Here is a 21,395-nt window from a genome sequence, read left to right as displayed (position 1 = left end):
TTCAATTCCCCCATGCCTGACGACTGAGGTAGGTTTTAAGGAGCTTGCGAAAGGCAAGGGGGGTGGGGGCAACTCTGATATCTGGGGGGAGCTGGTTCCAGAGGGTCGGGGCCACCACAGAGAAGGCTCTTCCCCTGGGTCCTGCCAGACGACATTGTTTAGTCGACGGGACCCGGAGAAGGCCAACTCTGTGGGACCTAACCGGTCGCTGGGATTTGTGCGGCAGAAGGCGGTCCCAGAGATATTGCCCAGTGAAAAACTAAAAATTGATCAGTGAAGAAACAGGGAACAAGTGAGGTACCTCGATTTACAACTGTTTGCTTAGCGACCGTTCAAAGTTATGATAAACAGGTTTTACGACAGTTATTTGCAATTATGACCGTTACATTCTAGTGGTCACGTGATCAAAATTCAGACGTTTGGCCACAGGTACATGCTGGCAGGCCTCAACTTATGACAATTTGTTTAACGACGTCTCAAAGTTTACAAATGCCTTGAAACAAAGGGACGTTTTTCTCTTTTTTTTCCTCTAAATCTAACTCAAAGCCACTCACAGACGTTAAGCAACCATAGTGTTAAGCAGGGTGGCAAGAATCATCGTAAACCAGGGCAGGCTTCATGAGTCAAGGTGGAGGTCACAATGTACCAGTCTCGGCAACATTCCCACAACCTATGAAGGCAACTTCCAATACCACAGGGAGGGAGGAAAGAAGATTTAACTGTCAGGACTGGTTCCTGTTGATCCCTGGGTGACTTTCAGACTGAAATCTGGTTTATGAGGCGTGGACGGAAACCCAGATAAGCTGCCCCAAGGTGCTTTGGAGAGGCAGATGGGTAGCAGGTGGCTGCGACTATACACACAGAGGCATAAACATATAAACACATATAAACACATATTTTTCGGAGGATAAGATGCACCTTTTCCCTCCCTCAAAGAGGCTGATAATTTGGGTGCGTCTTATACTCTGAATCTAGCTTCCCCCACAAAGCCCTAAGTAGCTGCTAACGATTTTCCCAGCTATCACCTTGCAGGCTCTTTCATGGTTTCTCTCTGCGAATAATGTTTTCCAAGCCCTAAGTCTTTCAAGGTTTCTCCCCCCCCCCCCCCACTGGTCTAACTTGCTCCAAATGTCTCTTTCCAGGCCTAACCAGGTGCTAACGATGTTCCTAGCTTTTACCGGTTTGCAAGCTGTTTTATTGTTACTCTCTGCAAATAATGTTTTCCAAGACCTAAGTCTTTGCAGGGTTTTTTCCATTGCTCTATTTGCTCTGAATGTTTCTTTCCAGCTGCTAATGATGTTGCCAGCTCTTGTCGGTTTGCAAGCTCTTTTGTTACTCTCTACGAATAAAGTTTTTTTAAAGCCCTAACCAGGGGATAAAATAATGTGCTGAAGCTGACCAGACTAAGGATGCTAGCCAGATGAATACCTAGTAAGCAGATTCTTTTTCTCTATTTTCCTCCCCCAAAACTAAAGTGCGTCTTATACTCCAGTGTGTTTTATACTCCAAAAAATACAGTACAGTATATACACACACGTCCATCCGTCTATCTTCTATTTATCTCTTTATTAACTATTATCTCTTTCAATAATCATCTACTCTATCTAATCTATTTTCTATCATTTATCTCTCTACATGTGTCTACACATGTCAAACTGGCAGCCCAGAGGTAGGATGCATCACATGCTAAGGCCATGCCCAGTTAAATGAAAGGGGCAGGGGGTCACAATACATCACAGGATGACATGAATTTGACATCTGATTTCATCTCTTCTATGCCTGTATCTATATATGTAAATATCTATCTATCTATCATCAATCTATTTATCATCTAATCTATCTTCTCTTTATTAACTATTATCCCTTTCAATCATTTATCACTGTGATGGCAAAAATATGGCATGTGTGCCACAGGTAGTACACAGAGCCATATTTGCTGGCACACAAGCCATTGCCCCAGCTCACCTCCAGCGCGCATGCATGAGCTGGCCAACTGATTCTCAGCTCGCGCAGATGCTCTGGAAGGGTGTTTTTGGTCTCCTCAGGCTCCAAGAAAGCTTCTGGAGGGCAAAAAACGGGTCTACCAGGCTCACAGAAGTTGGTAAATGGGCCATTTCTGGCCTCTGGAGGACGTCCAGGTGGTGGGGGAAGCAGTTTTACCCTCCACGAAAGAAAACCTCTGGAAGTCGGGAAACAGGGCAGCAGGAATCATGTGAGGGGACAGGCAGCATGGGGGGGGAGGGTTGTGTGTGCATGCAAAGGGGGGGAGGGCACCTGGGGCATTGAATTGTGGGCATAAACATGTGTGCGACAGAGCAAAAAAAAAAGGGTTTCACCAACACTAATCTATCATCTAATTTATCTAATCTAACATTTCTCTTATTTCTTTAGGGCAATAACCATATTGAATTCTAGGGTATAGTGCAATATCGAGTTTTCAATTTCAATTATACAGAATTTAAAGGATGTATGTTTGTGTTTATATTTTTATAGTTATAACATACATTGCAGAGGGCATTTAATTTTGTTGTGCCATGTGCAATGACAATAAAGCAAACTAAACTCACATCTACCATTTAATCTCCTCTTTCTGTATACAGTGGTACCTCTACTTAAGAACACCTCTACTTAAGAACTTTTCTAGATAAGAACAGGGTGTTCAAGATTTTTTTGCCTCTACTTAAGAACCATTTTCTACTTAAGAACCCGAGCCTGGAAAAATATCCCAGAAAATTTTACAGCGGCAAGAAGGCCCAGCCAATTTCCTGCCATTCCCCCTTTAATCTCGGCCATCTGGGCTGTCAGAGAAGCCTTTTGGTGGCGCTTAAGGAGGCTTTGGCAGTTCAGAGCAAATGAAGCATTTTCCTTTCTCTGGGCGCTTGGAGAGGGAATAAACCTCTGCCAGCACCTAGAGAAAAATAACGCTCCCTTCGCTCTGGGCAGCCGAGGATTCACCACAGTGAAGGAAAGGCGCCGGCTACAAAGTGAGTGAGCGAGAAGAGAGGGGAGCCCTTCAGCATGGGAAGGAAGAGGCAGCAGGTAGCAGCAGGAGGCAGTGTATGGGAGGCAGCCTCGCGCTGGGTGTATGGGAGGCGCGTGCTCCTCACCGCCTCAGAGTCCTTCTTTTGTTTTATATTCCTTAAAGTTTTGGATTTTTTTGATTCACCTCACATCACCTTCTTCCTTCAGCAGAGACTGTCCTCCCCCTCTTCTTCTTCCTCCTCCTCCTCCCACCCAAATTCCGAGCATTTATTTTTTTCCTAATGGGTTTGCACACATTATTTGCTTTTACATTGATATGGGAAAAATTGCTTCTACTTAAGAACGTTTCTACTTAAGAACCTGGTCATGGAACAAATTAAGTTCTTAAGTAGAGGTACCACTGTCTTTTCTAGTATCCCCATCATCTGTTTTCTATCAGAATGTCTATCTATCTCTTTGTCAACTATCTATTATCTCTTTCAATCGTCTAATCTTGGCTAATCATCTAATCATCTAAACTCTGCTGTGGCCTAGAGGTGGAACTCTTGCCTCATAATCAGGAGGTCGTGAGTTTGATCCTAGGTAGAGGCAGATGTAAGAATCTCCTGCTTTGGCATTGGGGTGGAGGAGATGATCTGCAAGATCCCTTCCAATTTTGTTAATCTGCTGATATAGTGGCTAATCTATCCAAACCATCTTTATTCTGTCATCTCTCTCTCATCTATCAATCTATCTATCTATCTATCCATCCCATTCATCATCTATCTATCTATCTATCTATCTATCTATCTATCTATCTATCTATCTATCTATCTATCTATCTATCTATCTACAGTATCTATCTACCTACCTACCTACCTACCTACCTATCATATCTTTTAATCATCCCGAGATCCGGATTTCCCCCACCTTACCGGCCTTCCAAAAAGATCTGGTTCTTCCAACAGACCTGGGGTATGCATGGTTGTTCTTAACTGTTTATAAATTGTCCGATAGTTGATTTTAGATTTTTATTACTGTTTTTAGGAAGTTTTTCTGTTATATTTTAAAATCTGTATTTGGCTGTGAGCTGCCCAGAATCCTCTGGGAGTATATATAATTGTTTTCATAGATTTTCACCGGTATATGTATGTGGATTGTTGTGAGTTCGGGTTTTCTCCACTGTGTAATATTTTCAATGTCTTTGTGACATTTCGGCAAAACCACATTCACCATCTCCAGGCTGAAGCTATCGGCTTCATGCTGCTTTGAGTATGTATACTGTACTTGAAGTATACAAAGTACCATACTCAAAGCAGCACGAAGCCAATAACTTCAGCCTGAAGATCACGAATGTGATTTCGCCACAATGTCACAAAGACACATTACACAAGGAAAAAACCCAACTCACAACAATCTACATATTCATACATACATACATACTCAAAAAATAAAGGGAACACTCAAATAACACATCCTAGATCTGAATGAAATATTCTCATGGAATACAGTACTTTGTTCTGTATGAAGTTGAATGTGCATAACAACATGTGAAACTGATTGTCAACCAGTGTTGCTTCCTAAGTGGACAGTTTGATTTCACAAAAGTTTGATTTACTTGGAGTTATATTGTGTTAAGTGTTCCCTTTATTTTTTTGAGCAGTGTATATCTACTATATATAAAATCATTTCAGCCAACCGCCTGCTCAAACAGGAGACCCATACAGGAGGACAGAGGTGGAAGGGATGTGGGAGGTCATCTAGATGTACCCCTTTCTCGAGAAGGGCACCTTTAAGAATGACATCATTGGTTGGAAGTCACCTCAGAGGTCATTTAGTCCAACCACCCTGCTCCCACCAGGAGACCCGCAGAGAAACAGAGCTGGGAAGGTTCGTCTGGTCCGGCTCCACTAAAGCAGGGGACCTTTTACAGACTTGGGAGGGACCCTCAGAGGTCATGTAGTCCGACACCAACCAAGCAGGCAGGACGCCTTTAACAGAACGATGGAGTTGGGAGAACCTTTACAGAGTTTTAAGAGAATAGAAGGGTTGGAAGGGTCCCTCGGAGGTCATCCAGTCCAACCCCAAGCAAGCAGGACAGGACAATCTTTAAGAGGAGAATAACAATAAGAGCTGCCAGGGACTTCGGAGGTCATCTAGTCCAACCCCCTTTCAAGCAAGAGACCCACAACCACAACAATATCCTCCCCCCTCAATTGTTCGTTCTGCCCGGACGGGGAAGATGAGCGTCGTGAGGTAACGAGGGGGAGGGGCTGGAAAAATAAGCCTCAAGAGGGACGGCGGGGGACCATGGGCGTTGTAGTCCCCTCGCCCCGCCCCGCCCCCCGAAGAAAAGCAGAGACCCGACGGCGTTTGGGGCCTAGAAGGTCGTCCGAGAGAGAAGCCTCGGCCTCACCTGGCCGGGGTTTGCCGCCTCGGGCGACGTCAAAGGCCGCCTTCCAGCTTCTCCGCTCCGGCGATTCTCCTCAGCCGTCGTCTGCGCTACTTTCCCGCAGCGGCGGAAGTAGCTTAGACGGAACAGGCGGGTTTTTGCAGAAGGCGGCGAATCCCGGCTTTCCGCGGGGACAAGATGGCCAACGGGTGGAGGAGGGGCGCGCGAAAAGGACGGTGGTAGTTGTAGTCGAGCGTCTCCCTGAGGCCTATCCGCCGCTCTTTTTAAGTGGGAGTTGCGGCAGAGGGAGAACAAAAAGGATGAATTCGGGTTTAGCGGGGTGGGTTGGAGGCGAGCACTCTCGAAACTCAGGTATTTTTTCTTATTTTTTTTCTGAAGCGCGCATGCGCTATGAAAAGTCTCCCACTCCCGCTTCAGCCCCCATTAATGATGCTGATTTCCATTCCCAGAGTTCCACCCCGTGAATCGCCTCGGCTGAGAATTCTGGGATTTGAAGTCCGCGGCGGTCTTTATTCGTAAACTAAGACTTTTTCTTCCCTTAATTGCGGATGCACCTTGAAAACATCTTTACATTCCTTTTCTTTTCCTGGACCGCGCATGCGCTTTGTAAACCGTTTAGCCAACATCACGCCTTCTCACGGCCTCCGGACTTCAACTCCCAGAGTCCCTACCTCCCCGGCGTTACGGATGAGAATGCTGGGATTTGATGTCTTCAAAATTTAATGGCGTAGTAAGCCGCGCGACTTGTGCGAAGTGGTCCGTGACATCATCGAGGGGCGACGCGGCGCTTCTTTCCGAGCCGCAGCGGACGTGCGGGTGGCGGGTGGAGGTCAGTCCTCACTCTGCGACGGGGGCCCCTGGGAAGGTAAGGCGCCCGGGAAGGTAAGGTTCTCGGGGCACCGAGGCCTTCCATCCTCGGCTGCCGGTGGAAAACAGGCCGGAATGAGGCAGGCAGGCCGCTCGTGTCTTGTCATTGCGAAAACCGCGGGCTGGACTACATATCCCAACATTGTCACCTAGAGGCACGGGGCCTCCTCATTGCTGGCCGCGGGATCCAGGAACTGGGAGGCATGCCGAGGCCATCCAGCCCAGGTCTCTAGCAGAGCGGCCGTTCCAGATTCGCTTAACGATTGTAGTAAGCCGGGTCGTAAAACGGGGCAGAGTTGACTGAACGACAGCCTTTGCTTAGCTTGTGGCTTTGATTTACGACGGTTCGTTTAGTGACCATTCAAAGTTAAAAAATCTTGGGTTCCATTGTGGTCCTATGTTGAAGACATCAATAAGATTGTGGGAATACTGTGTGTCGGAGGGTGGAATTATGGTCTTGGGCCGTGGCCCTGGACATACGACCGCAGTCATGCCCTGAAACGCATACTCCTAAGTGAGACCGTCGTTAAGTCAGTTTTGCCCCGTTTTTACGACCTTCCTTGCCACAGTTGTTGCAAATCGCCACTGTTGTTAATGGTAACAGAATATTAAGTGAATTGGGCTTCTTCCCACTTTGACTTTGCTGGTGAGAAGATCGCAAAAGCAGATCAACACAACCCCGGGGACACTGTGACTATTGTAAATACGAAATGGTTGCCAAATGCTGAACTTGGATCATGTGACCATGGGGATGGGTGCTACAGTCAAAAGTGTGATAAGTCTCCCCCCCCCCAGCACTGTTGTAACAACAGTCATTAAACAAATGGTTCTACCTATATAATAATAATAATAATAATAATTTATTAGATTTGTATGCCACCCCTCTCCGAGAACTCCACTTGTTTGTTGGACCCATACCCCTCCTGGCTTCTTTTGTCCAGCAGAAATTTGGCTCCAGGTTTTGGTCAAGGCCTCCTTGGGGAAGGGGTTTGCCTCACAACCATTAAAGATGGCGATTGTGAGGTGCCTCCTCAAGAAGCCTTCCCTGGACCTAGCATGATTAAGAAACTTCGTCCAGTCTCCAACCTTCCCTTTGTGGGAAAGGTTGTAGAGAAAGTGGTGGTGCTCCAGCTTCTATGGTTGCTGGAGGAAACAAATTATAGCAATAGTATTTAGACTTATATACTACTTCAGGGGTAGGCAAAGTTGGCTCTTCTATGACTTATGGACCTCAACTCCCAGAATTCTTGAGCCATTCATGCTAGCTCAGGAATTCTGGGAGTTGAAGTCCACATGTCATAGAAGAGCCAACTTTGCCTGCCCCTGCACTAATTCATAGTGCCTTTACATCCCTCTCTAATCGGTTTACAGAATCAGCCTCCTGTCCCCAACAATCTGGGTCCTCCTTTGACCCACCTCGGAGGGATGGAAGGCTGAGTCAACCTTGAGCCGGTGGTGAGATTTGAACTGCTGAATTACAGGTAGCAGCTAGTTAAAGTCACCTGCCATGCTGCACTCTAGCCACTGTGTCACCCAAGCTCTTACTCTGGACCCTTTTCAGTGGGGCTTCAGTTCAGGCTACAGCACGGAAACTGCTTTGATCTCTCTGATGGATGATCTCTGGCGAGCCCAAGATAGGGGTCATTCCTCTATTTTGGTGCTACCTGACCTCTCAACTGCTTTCGATACCATTGACCATGGTATCCCCCTGTGCTGACCAAGGGAGCTGGGTTTGGGAGGTACCTTATTAAGGTGGTTCTCCCCCTATCTCTCTGGTCGATCGCAGTTGGTGTTGCTGGGAGGGTAGAGATCGACTCCTAGACCCCTCGTTTGTGGGGTGCCTCAGGGCTCGATCCTCTCTCCCCTACTAGTTAACATCTGCACGAAACCACTGGGTGAGATCATCCGACGACCCAGGGTGAGGTTTCAGCAATATGCTGATGACACCCAGTTATGTATCTCCACCCCGTGTCAGTTCACTGAAGCAGTGGATGTGATGTGCTGGTGCCTGGCGGCTGTGAGGGTCTGGATGGGAGTCAACAGGGTCAAATCTAACCCTGACAAGACCGAGTGGCTGTGGATTCTGCCTCCGAAGGACTTATGTTGACTGTCCTCCCTTGGTTACGGGAGAGGGACATTAACGCCCTCAGAACGGGTTCACAATTTGGGTTTCCCTCCTAGACTCCCAGCTAAGATTTATTTATTTATTTATTTATTGGATTTGTATGCCGCCCCTCTCCGCAGACTCGGGGCGGCTAACAACAGCAGTAAAACATTATAACAAAATCCAATACTAAAAAACAGTTAAAAACCCATTATATAAAAACCAATCATACATACAAACATACCATGCATAAAATTGTAAAGGCCTAGGGGGAAAGTGTATCTTAGCTCCCCCATGCCTGGCGGCAGAGGTGGATTTTAAGCAGCTTACGAAAGGCAAGGAGGGTGGGGGCAATTCTCTGGGGAGTTGGTTCCAGAGGGCCGGGGCCGGGGCCGCCACAGAGAAGGCTCTTCCTCTGGGTCCCGCCAAGCGACATTGTTTGGTTGACGGGACCCGGAGAAGACCCACTCTGTGGGACCTAACTGGTCGCTGGGATCAACACCTAGCAGCTCTCGCTAAGGGGACCTTTGCACAGGTTCAACTAGTGCACCAATGTGACCCTACTTGGATTGAAAGGCTCTTCTCACAGTCACTCACACCCTTATCACCTCACGGCTAGATTAGTGTAATACGCTCTACATGGGGCTACCCTTGAAGAGTGTTCGGAAGAGACTACAGTTGGTCGAGAATGCAGCTGCGCGAGCTGTTGTGGGTGCACCCAGATAGAAACACATTTTTCCAATTCTTCATGAGCTGCACTGGCTTCCCATCAGTCTCTGGTCACAATTCAAGGTGTTGGTTATTACCTGTAAAGCCCTACATAGCTCAGGGCCTGAGTATCTTCGAGTCCGCCTTTACCACATAGCTTCAAGCAACCACATAGCTTCACGCGAGAGCAATCATAGGCTTTCCCAAAAATGCCCATGTTACACCAACACTCTGCAGTCTGCATTGTTTGCTGATCAGTTTCCGGTCACAATTCAAAGTGTTGGTTATGACCTATAAAGCCCTTCATGGCACCAGACCAGATTATCTCAGGGACCGCCTTCTGCTGCATGAATCCCAGCGACCGGTTAGGTCCCACAGAGTGGGTCTTCTCTGGGTCCCGTCGGCTAAACAATGTCGTTTGGCGGGGCCCAGGGGAAGAGCCTTCTCTGTGGCGGCCCCGGCCCTCTGGAACCAATTCCCCCCAGAGATTAGGATTGCCCCCACCCTCCTTGCCTTTCGTAAGCTCCTTAAAACCCACCTCTGCCGTCAGACATGGGGGAACTGAGATATTCTTTCCCCCTAGGCCTTTACAATTTATGCATGGTATGTTTGTTTGTATGTATGTTTGGTTTTACAATAAGGGTTTTTTAGTTGTTTCAGTATTGGATTTACATGCTGTTTTTTATTACTGTTGTTAGCTGCCCTGAGTTTGCGGAGAGGGACGGCATACAAATCCAATAAATAAATAAATAAATAAAACCATGTAAAAGTCCAGAGGGTTGGTCTTCTTCGGGACCCGTCAACTAAACAGTGTCAGCTGGCAGGTCCGTGGGGAAGGGCCTTCTCTGTGGCTGCCCTGGCTCTCTGGAATCAAGTACCTCTTGAGATCTGCACCACTCCCACCTTATTAGTTTTCTGGAAAGCTGTAAAGACCTGGCTTTTCCGACAGGCCTGGGCCATTACCCTCGGGTGGGTGGGGTGTGTTTAGCAGTGAGGTCAGCCCTTCAATGTATGGATGGCTGCAATTATTTTAAATTGTACTTTTTAAATATATATTGATCCATATTTATTTTGCTGTGAGTTGCCCTGAATCTCTAGAGAGTTTAGTTATTTATTTATTCGATTTTTATGCCGCCCTTCTCCTTAGACTCAGGTTGGGCAGCATAGAAATAGAACTAAATAGATAAATAGTAAATAAACATTTTACTACCTAAAAATGAGAACACAATCCTTGGTTATCTAAATAGAAGCATAGCATAGAAATTGTACTACTGCTTTCGAAAGCCAAAGTAAGGCCCCTATCTGGAATACTACTAGGTCCGCTTTTGGTCACAAAAAAATATGTTGAGACTTGGAAAAATTGCAGAAAGGAGCAACTAAGAGGACTAAAGGCCTGGATACTAAAATATATGAAGAATGGGAGACAGAGAAAGAAGGAAGGGAAGAAAGGAAGGAAGGAAGAAAGAAGGGCTACAAAAATGGTGGAAGGTCTTAAGCATAAAACGTATCAGGAAAGACTTCATGAACTCAACCTGTATAGTCTGGAGGACAGAAGGGAAAGGGGGGACATGATCAAAACATTTAAATATGTTAAAAGGTTAAATAAGGTCCAGGAGGGAAGTGTTTTTAATAGGAAAGTGAACACAAGAACAAGGGGCCACAACCTGAAGTTAGTTGGGGGAAAGATCAGAAGCAACATGAGGAAATATTATTTGACTGAAAAAGTAGTAGATGCTTGGAAAAAACTTCCAGCAGACGTGGTTGATAAATCCACGGGAACTGAATTCAAACATGCCTGGGATAAACTTAGATCTATCCTAAGATAAAATACAAGAAATAGTATAAGGGCAGACTAGATGGACCATGGGTTTCCATATGTGGCACCATTGAGGGCAACAGCAACACCCTCAGAGCCTCAGCCACCCCCCCCCCCCCCCAGCAGAAAAAAGCTTGCGACCAAACCTGAGCCGACAGTCAAGCTTCTAGCTGGGCGCAGCAGCACAAACAGCCAGTGAGGAAATTTTTGGGGTGGTGGTGGTGAAGTGCAGCAATAGCATATAATAATAATAATAATAATAATAATAATAATAATAATAATAATAACAACAACAACAACAACAACAACAATAATAATACAACAACAGCAACAGAGTTGGAAGGGACCTTGGAGGTCTTCTAGTCCAACCCCCTGCTTAGGCAGGAAACCCTACACTACCTCAGACAGATGGTCATCCAACATCTGCTTAAAAACTCAAATGTTGGAGCATTCACAACTTCTGGAGGCAGCTTCTGTTCCACTGATTAATTGTTCTAACTGTCAGGAAATGTCTCCTTAGTTCTAAGTTGCTTCTCTCCTTGTTTAGTTTCCACCCATTGCTTCTTGTCCTGCCCTCAGGTGCTTTGGAGAATAGCCTAACTCCCTCTTCTTTGTGGCAGCCCCTGAGATACTGAGAGACTGCTATCATGTCTCCCCTGGTCCTTCTTCTCATTAAACCAGCCATGCCCAGTTCCTGCAACTGTTTTTCATGTGTTTTAGCCTCCAGTCCCCTAATCCTCTCTGCACTTTTTCTAGAGTTTTTAGAAAATTTAGACTTGCATTTAGACTTATATACCGCTTTCACAACCATCTCCAAGTGGTTGACAGAATCAGTCTCTTGCCCCCAACAATCTGGGTCCTCATTTGACCCACCTCGGAAGGAGGGAAGGCTGAGTCAACCTGGAGCCGGTGGTGAGATTTGAACTGCTGAAGTACAGCTAACAGTTAGCTGAAGGAGCCTGCATTGCTGCACTCTAACCACTGTGCCACTCTAGTGATAGATAGATAGATAGATAGATAGATAGATAGATAGATAGATAGATAGATAGATAGATAGATAATAATCAAGGACTCGGGGCGGCTCACAACAATAATAAAATACAATAAACAGTGGTACAAATCTAATATTAGTGAAACTGAACTTAAAATCCCTTAATATTAAAAAAACAATCAATACTATACAATCATAACATTCTCAAGTGCTATAATCAGCAAAAAAAAGGGGGGGTAACAGTCCTCCCATGCCTGGTGACATAAGTGGGTCTTTAACATCTTGCGGAAGGCAGGGAGGGTGGGGGCAATTCGAGTCTCCAGGGGGAGTTGATTGCAGAGGGCTGGGGCCACTACAGAGAAGGCTCTTCCCCTGGGTCCCGCCAGACGACATTGTTTAGTCGACGGGACCTGGAGAAGGCCAACTCTGTGGGACTTAATTGGCCGCTGGGACTTGTACGGCAGAAGGCGGTCCTGTAGGTGCTCTGCTCCGATGCCATGTGGGGCTTTATATGTAGATGACAGGTAGGTAGGTAGATAGAAAGAAAGAAAGAAAGATAGATAGATAGACGATGGATGGATGGATAGATGTGAGTGACGTCAAATTGGCCACCTTTAAGCCACCCTTGGTCACATGGCCGGCAATCCACACCCACAAAATAAGCCACGCCCATAGTGTGGTAGTAAATTTTTTTGCAGCCCTTCACTGACTCTTATCCTGCCCCCTGCGCCGAGAGTGAAAGGAGCGCATTTGGAAGAGACAATAATAATAATAATAATAATAATAATAATAATAATAATAATAATAATAATAATATTTCCCCTTCCCGCTTCGCTCGAGAGCCAGAGGCACGGGAACACCATTGCCTTAATTGGATAACAGCTCCCTATCTGAAATTATTTATTATTCATTATTATTTATTCAATTTTTTAATGCCACCCTTCTCCTTAGACTCAGGGCGGCTTACCACATGTTAGCAATAGCACTTTTTTAACAGAGCCAGGCTATGGCCCCCACAATCCAGGACCTCATTTGACCCCCCTCGGAAGGATGTAAGGCTGAGTCAACCTTGATCCGATGATGAGATTTGAACCGCTGACCTACAGATCTACAGTCAGCTTTAGTGGCCTGCAGTACTGCCCTCCACCTGCTGCACCACCTCAGCTGAGAAATGATATATTATCTCCTGCTTAGACAAGGGATTGGGTTAGAAGACCTCTCTACTCTTTATTCTGTTTGGGAATATTTCTGTTTGTTTGATTGGGTTTCCTCAAGCCATTGTTGAGTGGCAGAAAGAAGGGGGAGGGATTGTGGAAGGGGGGAGGGGAAGGTCCCCGGTTTTCTCAGCTTACTGGATGGCTTGCGGACATTTCAGGACCCAGCTAGGTAATGTCATCAGTGCTGGGAAAGAGCGGTGTTTCCGGAGTGGAGAAAGAAGAGAGGGAGTGCAGCCCTTGGAGCTTGAGACAACCAGGGAACATCACCAGTGCTAGAAGGGGGGTGTGAGGTTGTGGAGATGAAGAGGGGGAGGGGGAGGATGGTAGGGTCCTTGGTGCTTTCTGAGCTGGGTGGTTTCCTTGAAGATTCCTCGTGACCCAGTTAGGGAACCTCATCAGTACTAGAAGGAAGGAGGGGAAGATGGGAAAGGAAACAAGGAGAGAGGGAAGGAAGGAAGAAAAGAAAGAAGGAGGGAGGGAGGGTAGGGAGGAAGGAAGGATGGATGGAAGGAAAAGGAGAAAGAAGGAAGAAAAGAAAGGAAAGAAGGAAGAAAAAAGAAAAGGAAAGAGGGAGGGAAGGAAGGAAGAATAGGAAGGCAAGAAGGAGGGAAGAAATGAAAGAAGGAAAGAAAGGAAAAAGAAACAGAAAGAGGGAGGGAAGGAAGGAAAGGAGAGAGGGAAGGAAGGAAGGAAAAGGAAACAAGGAAAGAAGGAGGGAGGGAAGGAAAGAAGAGAGGGAAGTAAGAGAGGAAAGAAGGAGGGAAGGAAGGAAGAAAAGAAAGGAAGAAATGAAGGACTGACTGTAGGGTTCTTAGTGACCTCTGAGTTTGGTTCTTTTCTTGCAGACATTTCATGACCCAACTAAGGAACATCATTGGTGCTAGAAGAGAGGGGGGTTGTGGAGAGGAGGAGGAGGAGGAGGAGGAGGAAGAGGGCTGTAGGGTCCTTGGTGCTCTCTGAGCTGGGTGGTTTTCCTTGCAGACATCTCATGACCCAATTAGGGAACATCATCAGAAGAGAATGGGGTTGGAGAGGGAGAGGAAGAGGAAGAGGAGGAGGACTGTGGAGTCCTTGGTGCTCTCTGAATTTGGTGGTTTTCTTGCAGATGTCTCATGACCCTCGTAGAGAATGTCATCAGTTCTAAGAGAAATTGGGATTTGTTCTCTCTTTATAGGCAAGTGGCTTGCTGTCACTGTGTTGATAATCAAGGGACCAACAACAACGACTCTGTGCTTCTCCCCTCCTCCCCTTTCCTGCAGACCCCTAGCAAGATGGCGGCCAGGCTTATGTACCGTTGGTATTTGTTTTGCCGAACCGTCTCTCCCTTGGGCCTCCAAGCTGGCTGGCTGACCAAGGCCGGCCAGTCGAACAGATCTCCCTTCGCCTCCATGACCACTTACAACCTCTCGCAAGTGGCAGACAACCTCTCCGTGAAGGAGCTGGAGAGCAAACCCCTGGAGAAACCCACCAGGTGGGAAGACCTCATCATGGCTTCATCCAGCATAGAGGAACTCCTTTCTCCTGAACATCTGCAGGACCTTGGCGGGAACCATGCCGCCTTCATGATCACACGCTTGTCCCATCTGGCCTCACAGCAGAAACTGGACCACCAGAACATCTTGAATGATAACCGTTTCAAACAGCTGCTCTATCTCACGTACAAGGAGGTAAGATTGTGGATCTCTTTGTGTTGAGGACCTGCTGTGAATCTTCTGGTAGCAAGTCTCTTCAGGCCAGGGAAGTCAGATTTAGATATGTGGCTGGATTTGAATTGGGATGCTCGATCCTGTCAAATGCCTTTTTTTTGTCCTGAAAGATGCTTGCTGAACAACAACAGACAACACATGGAGGCAGTTGTGGGTCTCTTTGTGTTCAGAACCTTCTGTGTATCACCTGGTAGCAAGTATTTTCGGGGCAGGGAAGTCAGATTTAGATATGTGGCTGGGTTTGAATTGGGCCTCTTGATCTTGTCAAATGCCTTTTTAAAAAAGGGAAATATCTCTTCACCCAGAGGGTCGTTGGTTGATGGAATTCCCTTCCAGAAGGGGTTGTGACAGCTGTCAGCCTTGATAGCTTCAAGGCAGGATTAGACAGATTCATGGATGCCAAGTGTATCATAGATGGTTATTGAAACAGATGTCCATGTGCCGCCTCTCTGTTGGTTGAGGCAGGCAGGGTTCCCTTGAGTACCATTTGTTGAGGGTCAAGGAAAAGGGAGGGTCTTGCCTTCTCTTTCTGCTCAAGATCCCCATGGACAATTGGTGGGCCACTGTGTGACACAGAATGCTGGACTCGATGGGCTTTGACCTGATTCAGCATGGCTCTTCTTAGGTTCTTATGTCCCAAAAGATGCTTGCTAAACAAGAACAGAAAAGAACACAAGGAGGTAATTGTGGGTCTCTTTCTGCTCAGAAGCTTCTGGGTATCCTGGTAGGAAGTCTCTCTGGGCCAGAAGAAGGCAGGCTTAGGACTTTGTATATTTTATAGCATTTTTGTTTTATTACTGATAGATAGATAGATAAATGGATAGAAAGAAAGAAAGAAAGATAGATAGATAGATAGATAGATAGAAAGATCAGACAGACAGATAAAAAGATAGACAGACAGACAGATAGAAAAATAGATAGATAGATAGATAGATAGATAGATAGAAATATAGATAGCTAGACAGACAGATAGATAGATAGAAAGAAAGAAAGATAGATTAGATAGATAGATAGAAATATAGATAGACAGACAGACAGACAGAAAGAAAGATAGATTAGATAGATAGATAGATAGATAGATAGATAGAAAGATAGATCAGACAGACAGATAAAAAGATAGACAGACAGACAGATAGAAAAATAGATAGATAGATAGATAGAAATATAGATAGATAGACAGATAGATGGATAGAAAGAAAGAACGATAGATTAGATAGATATATAGAAAGATAGATCAGACAGACAGATAAAAAGATAGACAGACAGACAGATAGAAAAATAGATAGATAGATAGATAGATAGATAGATAGATAGAAATATAGATAGCTAGACAGACAGATAGATAGATAGAAAGAAAGAAAGATAGATTAGATAGATAGATAGAAATATAGATAGACAGACAGACAGACAGAAAGAAAGAAAGATAGATTAGATAGATAGATAGATAGATAGATAGAAAGATAGATCAGACAGACAGATAAAAAGATAGACAGACAGACAGATAGAAAAATAGATAGATAGATAGATAGAAATATAGATAGATAGACAGATAGATGGATAGAAAGAAAGAACGATAGATTAGATAGATATATAGAAAGATAGATCAGACAGACAGATAAAAAGATAGACAGACAGACAGATAGAAAAATAGATAGATAGATAGATAGATAGATAGATAGATAGAAATATAGATAGCTAGACAGACAGATAGATAGATAGAAAGAAAGAAAGATAGATTAGATAGATAGATAGAAATATAGATAGACAGACAGACAGACAGAAAGAAAGAAAGATAGATTAGATAGATAGATAGATAGATAGATAGAAAGATAGATCAGACAGACAGATAAAAAGATAGACAGACAGACAGATAGAAAAATAGATAGATAGATAGATAGAAATATAGATAGATAGACAGATAGATGGATAGAAAGAAAGAACGATAGATTAGATAGATATATAGAAAGATAGATCAGACAGACAGATAAAAAGATAGACAGACAGACAGATAGAAAAATAGATAGATAGATAAATAGACAGAAATATAGACAGACAGACAGACAGACAGACAGAAGTCTCAGGAGCCATTCCTGCCAAATCCGGCTGAGTGACATCAGGCCAATCACGTGATGACAGTGTCAAGCATCCAGGTAGCACCCGAAGTAAATCAGAGTCCGAGTCAAAGTTCCAATTTATTTCCGGAGCCATCCTGGCACCCACTCTGGGAAACCTGGATCTGAGTTTCCCACCCAGTTGAAAGTTCACATCCCACCCCCAAACTTGTCACGTGGCCCCCTCAGATTGTGCCAGTGTGGCTGGTCCTCCTTCTGCTTCCGCCCAGGTGGGTGGGCATAGGATGGCCTTGAACCCCTTGAAAGGATGCTTTGTGGCTGCATCTGCTCCCAAGTTCCCATCAACATCAGGCCTTCTACATATAGTGTGGAAAGCCATTATCAGCAACCTCTGCACCGGCTTGACACACAATGAGTTCTAGTCCCGCCTTAGTCATTGATGCCAATTGGGTGACTTCGTGCCAATCACCAGGAGACAATGAGTTCTAGTCTCAGTTTAGGAGTGAAAAGCCAACTGGGCGACTTTAGCCCAATCACCAGAAGACAAGTTCTAGTCCCACCTTAGGCTTGAGAGGCAGGTGGGAAACTTTGGGCCAATCACCAGGAGATGGTGAGTTCTAGTCCCACCTTAGGCTTGAGAGGCAGTTGAGTGACTATGGGCCAATCACCAGGAGACCGTGAGTTCTAGACCCGCCTTAGTCATAAAAGGCAGGTTGGAAACTTTGGGCCAATCACCAGGAGACTGTGAGTTCTAGTCCCGCCTTAGTCATGAAAGACAGCGGGGGTGACTTTGGGCTAGTGATCATCAGGTGATGGTGAGTTCTAGTCCCGCCTTAGGTAGTCTCGGTCCTGTATTTTTCAACCCCGTCACCACTTCAGGCTGCTATACGAGCGGTTGTCAGCCGAGGACGACCCACAAAAAAAAAGGGGGGGGGAAATCGGATAAGAGCAAAATTTAGAAAACAAATAAATCTGTGCTCTCTCGTTGGCAGCCCTCCAGGATCCATCAAGCGGTGTTGATTAACCTCCTGAAGAGCCTTTACTTCCTGGGGGTCAGCCCCCAGCAGAAGGAGCTGCGCTCGGCAGAGCAGGAGGTGCGCTGGCGCCTGAGGGAGCTCTCCTACCGGCGCCTGGCCTCCCTGGCCGCCTACCTGACTGCCTACATCCCCAAGGAGAAGCCTCATGAGCTGCTGGGCGAGCTCTTGGCCCAGCTGGAGATGCGCTGGGCTGAGATAGAAGACGCCAGCACCATCGCCATGCTGATGGGCAAGCAGGAATACCTCTCTCCGCAACTCCGGGAGCGGCTGGAGGACAAGGTATAGCCTGGCTTGGGGTAGGGGTTGGCTTTTAATAATATTAATATTAATAATAATATTAATATTAACAACAACAACAACAGAGTTGGAAGAGGCCTTTGTTTTCTTTATTATATGTGTTTCTTTTTCTCTGTTTGTTTTCAATATATATCTAATAAAGATTATTTAAAAATAAAAAAGCCCAGTTTAAGTTCTATCAGCATTGCAATAACAAATAATAACAACAGAGTTGGAAACATAGAAACATAGAAGACTGACGGCAGAAAAAGACCTCATGGTCCATCTAGTCTGCCCTTATACTATTTCCTGTATTTTATCTTACAATGGATATATGTTTATCCCAGGCATGTTTAAATTCAGTTACTGTGGATTTATCTACCACGTCTGCTGGAAGTTTGTTCCAAGCATCTACTAATCTTTCAGTAAAATAATATTTTCTCATGTTGCTTTTGATCTTTCCCCCAACTAACTTCAGGTTGTGTCCCCTTGTTCTTGTGTTCACTTTCCTATTAAAAACACTTTCCTCCTGAACCTTATTTAACCCTTTAACATATTTAAATGTTTCGATCATGTCCCCCCTTTTCCTTCTGTCCTCCAGGGACCTTGGAGGTCTTCTAGTCCAACCTCCTTCTTAGGCAGGAAACCCTCCACTACTTCAGACAGAGGGTTATCCAATGTCTGATTAAAAACTTCCAGTGTTGGGGCATTCACAACTTCTGGTGGCAGGCTGTTCCATGGATTAATTGTTCTAACTGTCAGGAAATGTCTCCTTAGTTCTAAGTGGTTTCTCTCCTTATTTAGTTTCCACCCATTGCTTTGTGTTCTGCCCTTAGGTGCTTTGGAGAATAGGTTGACTCCCCTCTTCTTTGTGGCAACCCCTGAGATACTGGAAGACTGCTATCATGCCTCCCCTGGTCCTTCTTCTCATTAAACCAGCCATGCCCAGTTCCTGCAACTGTTCTTTATATGTTTTAGCCTCCAGTCCCCTAGTCCTCTTTGTCGCTCTTCTTTGTACTCTTTCTAGAGTCTCAAATTCCTTTTGGCATCGTGGCATATTGATAGATGTTTTCATACCCAATTAGGCGACACAATCAGTGCTGTGAAGATGTGGGAATTCTGGAAAGCAGTGGGGGGGAGGACTGTGGGTGTCCTTGGTGCTCTCGGAGTTTGGTGGTGGGTGGGTTTCTGGCAGACATTTCACGACCCAGCTAGGCTACCTCATTAGTTCTAGAAGGGGGTGGGATTTATGCAGGATTTATGTCTTTGGGGCTATTGCTGCGCCCTCCGAGGCCATTCGGTAGGTGCGCATGTGCCCGTTGGCGCAAGATTTGGCTTCTGCAGAGCAAGTAAAATCTTGAACGAGGGTGCATGCGTGAGTGATATTTTGGTGAAGAAGGAGAGGGAAGAAAGGAAAAGGTAACAAGGAAAGAGGGAGGGAAGGAAAGAAAGAAGGAAGGAGGGAGGGAGGGAAGGAAGGAAGGAAAGAAGAAAAGAAAAAGGGAAGGAGGGAGGGAGGGAGGGGAGGAAAAGAGGAAAGAAGGAGAAAGGGAAGGAAGGAAACAAGGAAAGAGGGAGGGGGAGGGAGGTAAGGAAGGAAGAAAAGAAAGGAAAGAAGGAAAAGGAAACAAGGAAAGAGGAAAGGAAAGAAGAAAAGAAAAAAGGAAAGGAAGGAGGGAAGGAAGGAAAGAAGAAAGGAAAGAAAGAAAGAAAGGGATTGAGGGAAGGAAGGAAAAGAGGAAAGAAGGAGAAAGGGAAGGAAGGAAAAGGAAAGAGAGAGGGCGGGAAGGAAGGAAGGAAGATAGAGAGCAAAGGAAGGAAGGAAGAAAAGAAATAAGGAAAGAAGGAGAGAGGGAAGGAAAAAAGAAAAGAAAAAGGGTAGGAGTGAGGAAGGGAAGGAAAAGAGGAAAGAAGGAAAAAGGGAAGGAAGGAAACAAGGAAAGAGGAATGGGGGAAGGAAGAAAGGAAAGGAGGGAGGGAATGTAGAAAGAAAAGAAGGGAAGGAAGGAGGGAAGGAAAAGGAAAGGAGGAAAGGAGGGAGGTAAGGAAGGAAGAAAAGAAAGGAAAGAAGGAAAAGGAAACAAGGAAAGAGGAAGGGAGGAAAGGAAAGAAGAAAAGAAAAAAGGAAAGGAGGGAGGGAAGGAAAGAAGAAAGGAAAGAAAGAAAGGGAGGGATTGAGGGAAGGAAGGAAAAGAAGAAAGAAGGAGAAAGGGAAGGAAGGAAACAAGGAAAGAGGGAGGGAAGGAGGGAAGGAAGAAAAGAAAGAAGAAAAGGAGGGAGGGAAGGAAGGAAGAAAAGAAGGGAAGGAAGGAAGGAAGATAGAGAGCAAAGGAAGGAAGGAAGAAAAGAAAGAAGGAAAGAAGGAGAGATGGAAGGAAAAAAGAAAAGAAAAAGGGTAGGAGTGAGGGAGGGAAGGAAAAGAGGAAAGAAGGAGAAAGGGAAGGAAGGAAACAAGGAAAGAGGAATGGGGGAAGGAAGAAAAGAAAGAAGGAAAGGAGGGAGGGAATGTAGAAAGAAAAGAAGGGAAGGAAGGAGGGAAGGAAAAGGAAAGGAGGGAGGTAAGGAAGGAAGAAAAGAAAGGAAAGAAGGAAAAGGAAACAAGGAAAGGGGAAGGGAGGAAAGGAAAGAAGAAAAGAAAAAAGGAAAGGAGGGAGGGAAGGAAAGAAGAAAGGAAAGAAAGAAAGGGAGGGATTGAGGGAAGGAAGGAAAAGAAGAAAGAAGGAGAAAGGGAAGGAAGGAAACAAGGAAAGAGGGAGGGAAGGAAGAAAAGAAAGAAGAAAAGGAGGGAGGGAAGGAAGGAAGAAAAGAAGGGAAGGAGGGAAGGAAGATAAGCAGGGATTGACACCTGACAAACCATCCAGCAGAAAACAATGCTGGAATCCGGGGACTATTCCCTGGAAACTACTCTCCCTTCTAACACTGATACCGGGATCATGAAATATCTGCACCCAGCTCAGAGGTCTCAGAGAATCTTACAGCTGCCCCCTCCTCTTCCTCCCCCTCCCCTCGTCAAAGCCCCCCTCTCTTCCAGCACTGATGGTGGTATCTAGTTGGGTCGAGAAGACCTCCCAGCTCAGGTTGCACCGAGGACCCTCCAATCCTCCTCCTCCCTTGAAACTCTCCCTCCCTTCTGCTCTTCTGCCTTGAAAATAAGGCCCTGTCTTATGGTTTTTTGAACCCGAAATAAGCGCTTGGCCTTGTTTTCTTAGGGGCGTGTGGAGCAAAAC

The 21,395-nt window shown here is 45.5% G+C and overlaps 2 protein-coding genes across 5 annotated transcripts in view; one reads left to right on the top strand and one right to left on the bottom strand.

Annotated features, from left to right (window-relative positions):
• The window catches only part of ADIPOR1 (adiponectin receptor 1), a 41,715-nt gene extending 36,243 nt beyond the window's left edge, over nucleotides 1-5,472 (bottom strand). Inside the window, exon 1 of the mRNA XM_070727228.1 lies at nucleotides 5,378-5,472. The gene's annotated coding sequence lies outside the window, so the exon portion shown is untranslated. The remainder of the gene's footprint in view (nucleotides 1-5,377) is intronic.
• A 597-nt stretch (nucleotides 5,473-6,069) lies between these two features.
• TBRG4 (transforming growth factor beta regulator 4) overlaps nucleotides 6,070-21,395 on the top strand; it is a 32,761-nt gene continuing 17,435 nt past the window's right edge. The window contains exons 1-3 of one of the 4 annotated variants that reach the window (XM_070727224.1): nucleotides 6,070-6,239; nucleotides 14,337-14,744; nucleotides 17,848-18,171. In XM_070727224.1, coding sequence (XP_070583325.1) covers nucleotides 6,081-6,239; nucleotides 14,337-14,744; nucleotides 17,848-18,171 — 891 coding nt within the window. In that variant the 5' untranslated portion in view covers nucleotides 6,070-6,080. Of the gene's footprint in view, nucleotides 6,257-14,251; nucleotides 14,745-17,847; nucleotides 18,172-21,395 lie in introns of all 4 variants that reach the window. The other 3 variants (XM_070727226.1, XM_070727225.1, XM_070727227.1) reach the window with 3 other exon arrangements.

Source organism: Erythrolamprus reginae, chromosome Z (genome assembly GCF_031021105.1).
Source record: "Erythrolamprus reginae isolate rEryReg1 chromosome Z, rEryReg1.hap1, whole genome shotgun sequence".
NCBI classification, from domain to species: Eukaryota; Metazoa; Chordata; class Lepidosauria; order Squamata; family Dipsadidae; genus Erythrolamprus; species Erythrolamprus reginae.
This window is presented reverse-complemented; position numbering and strand designations above follow the sequence as displayed.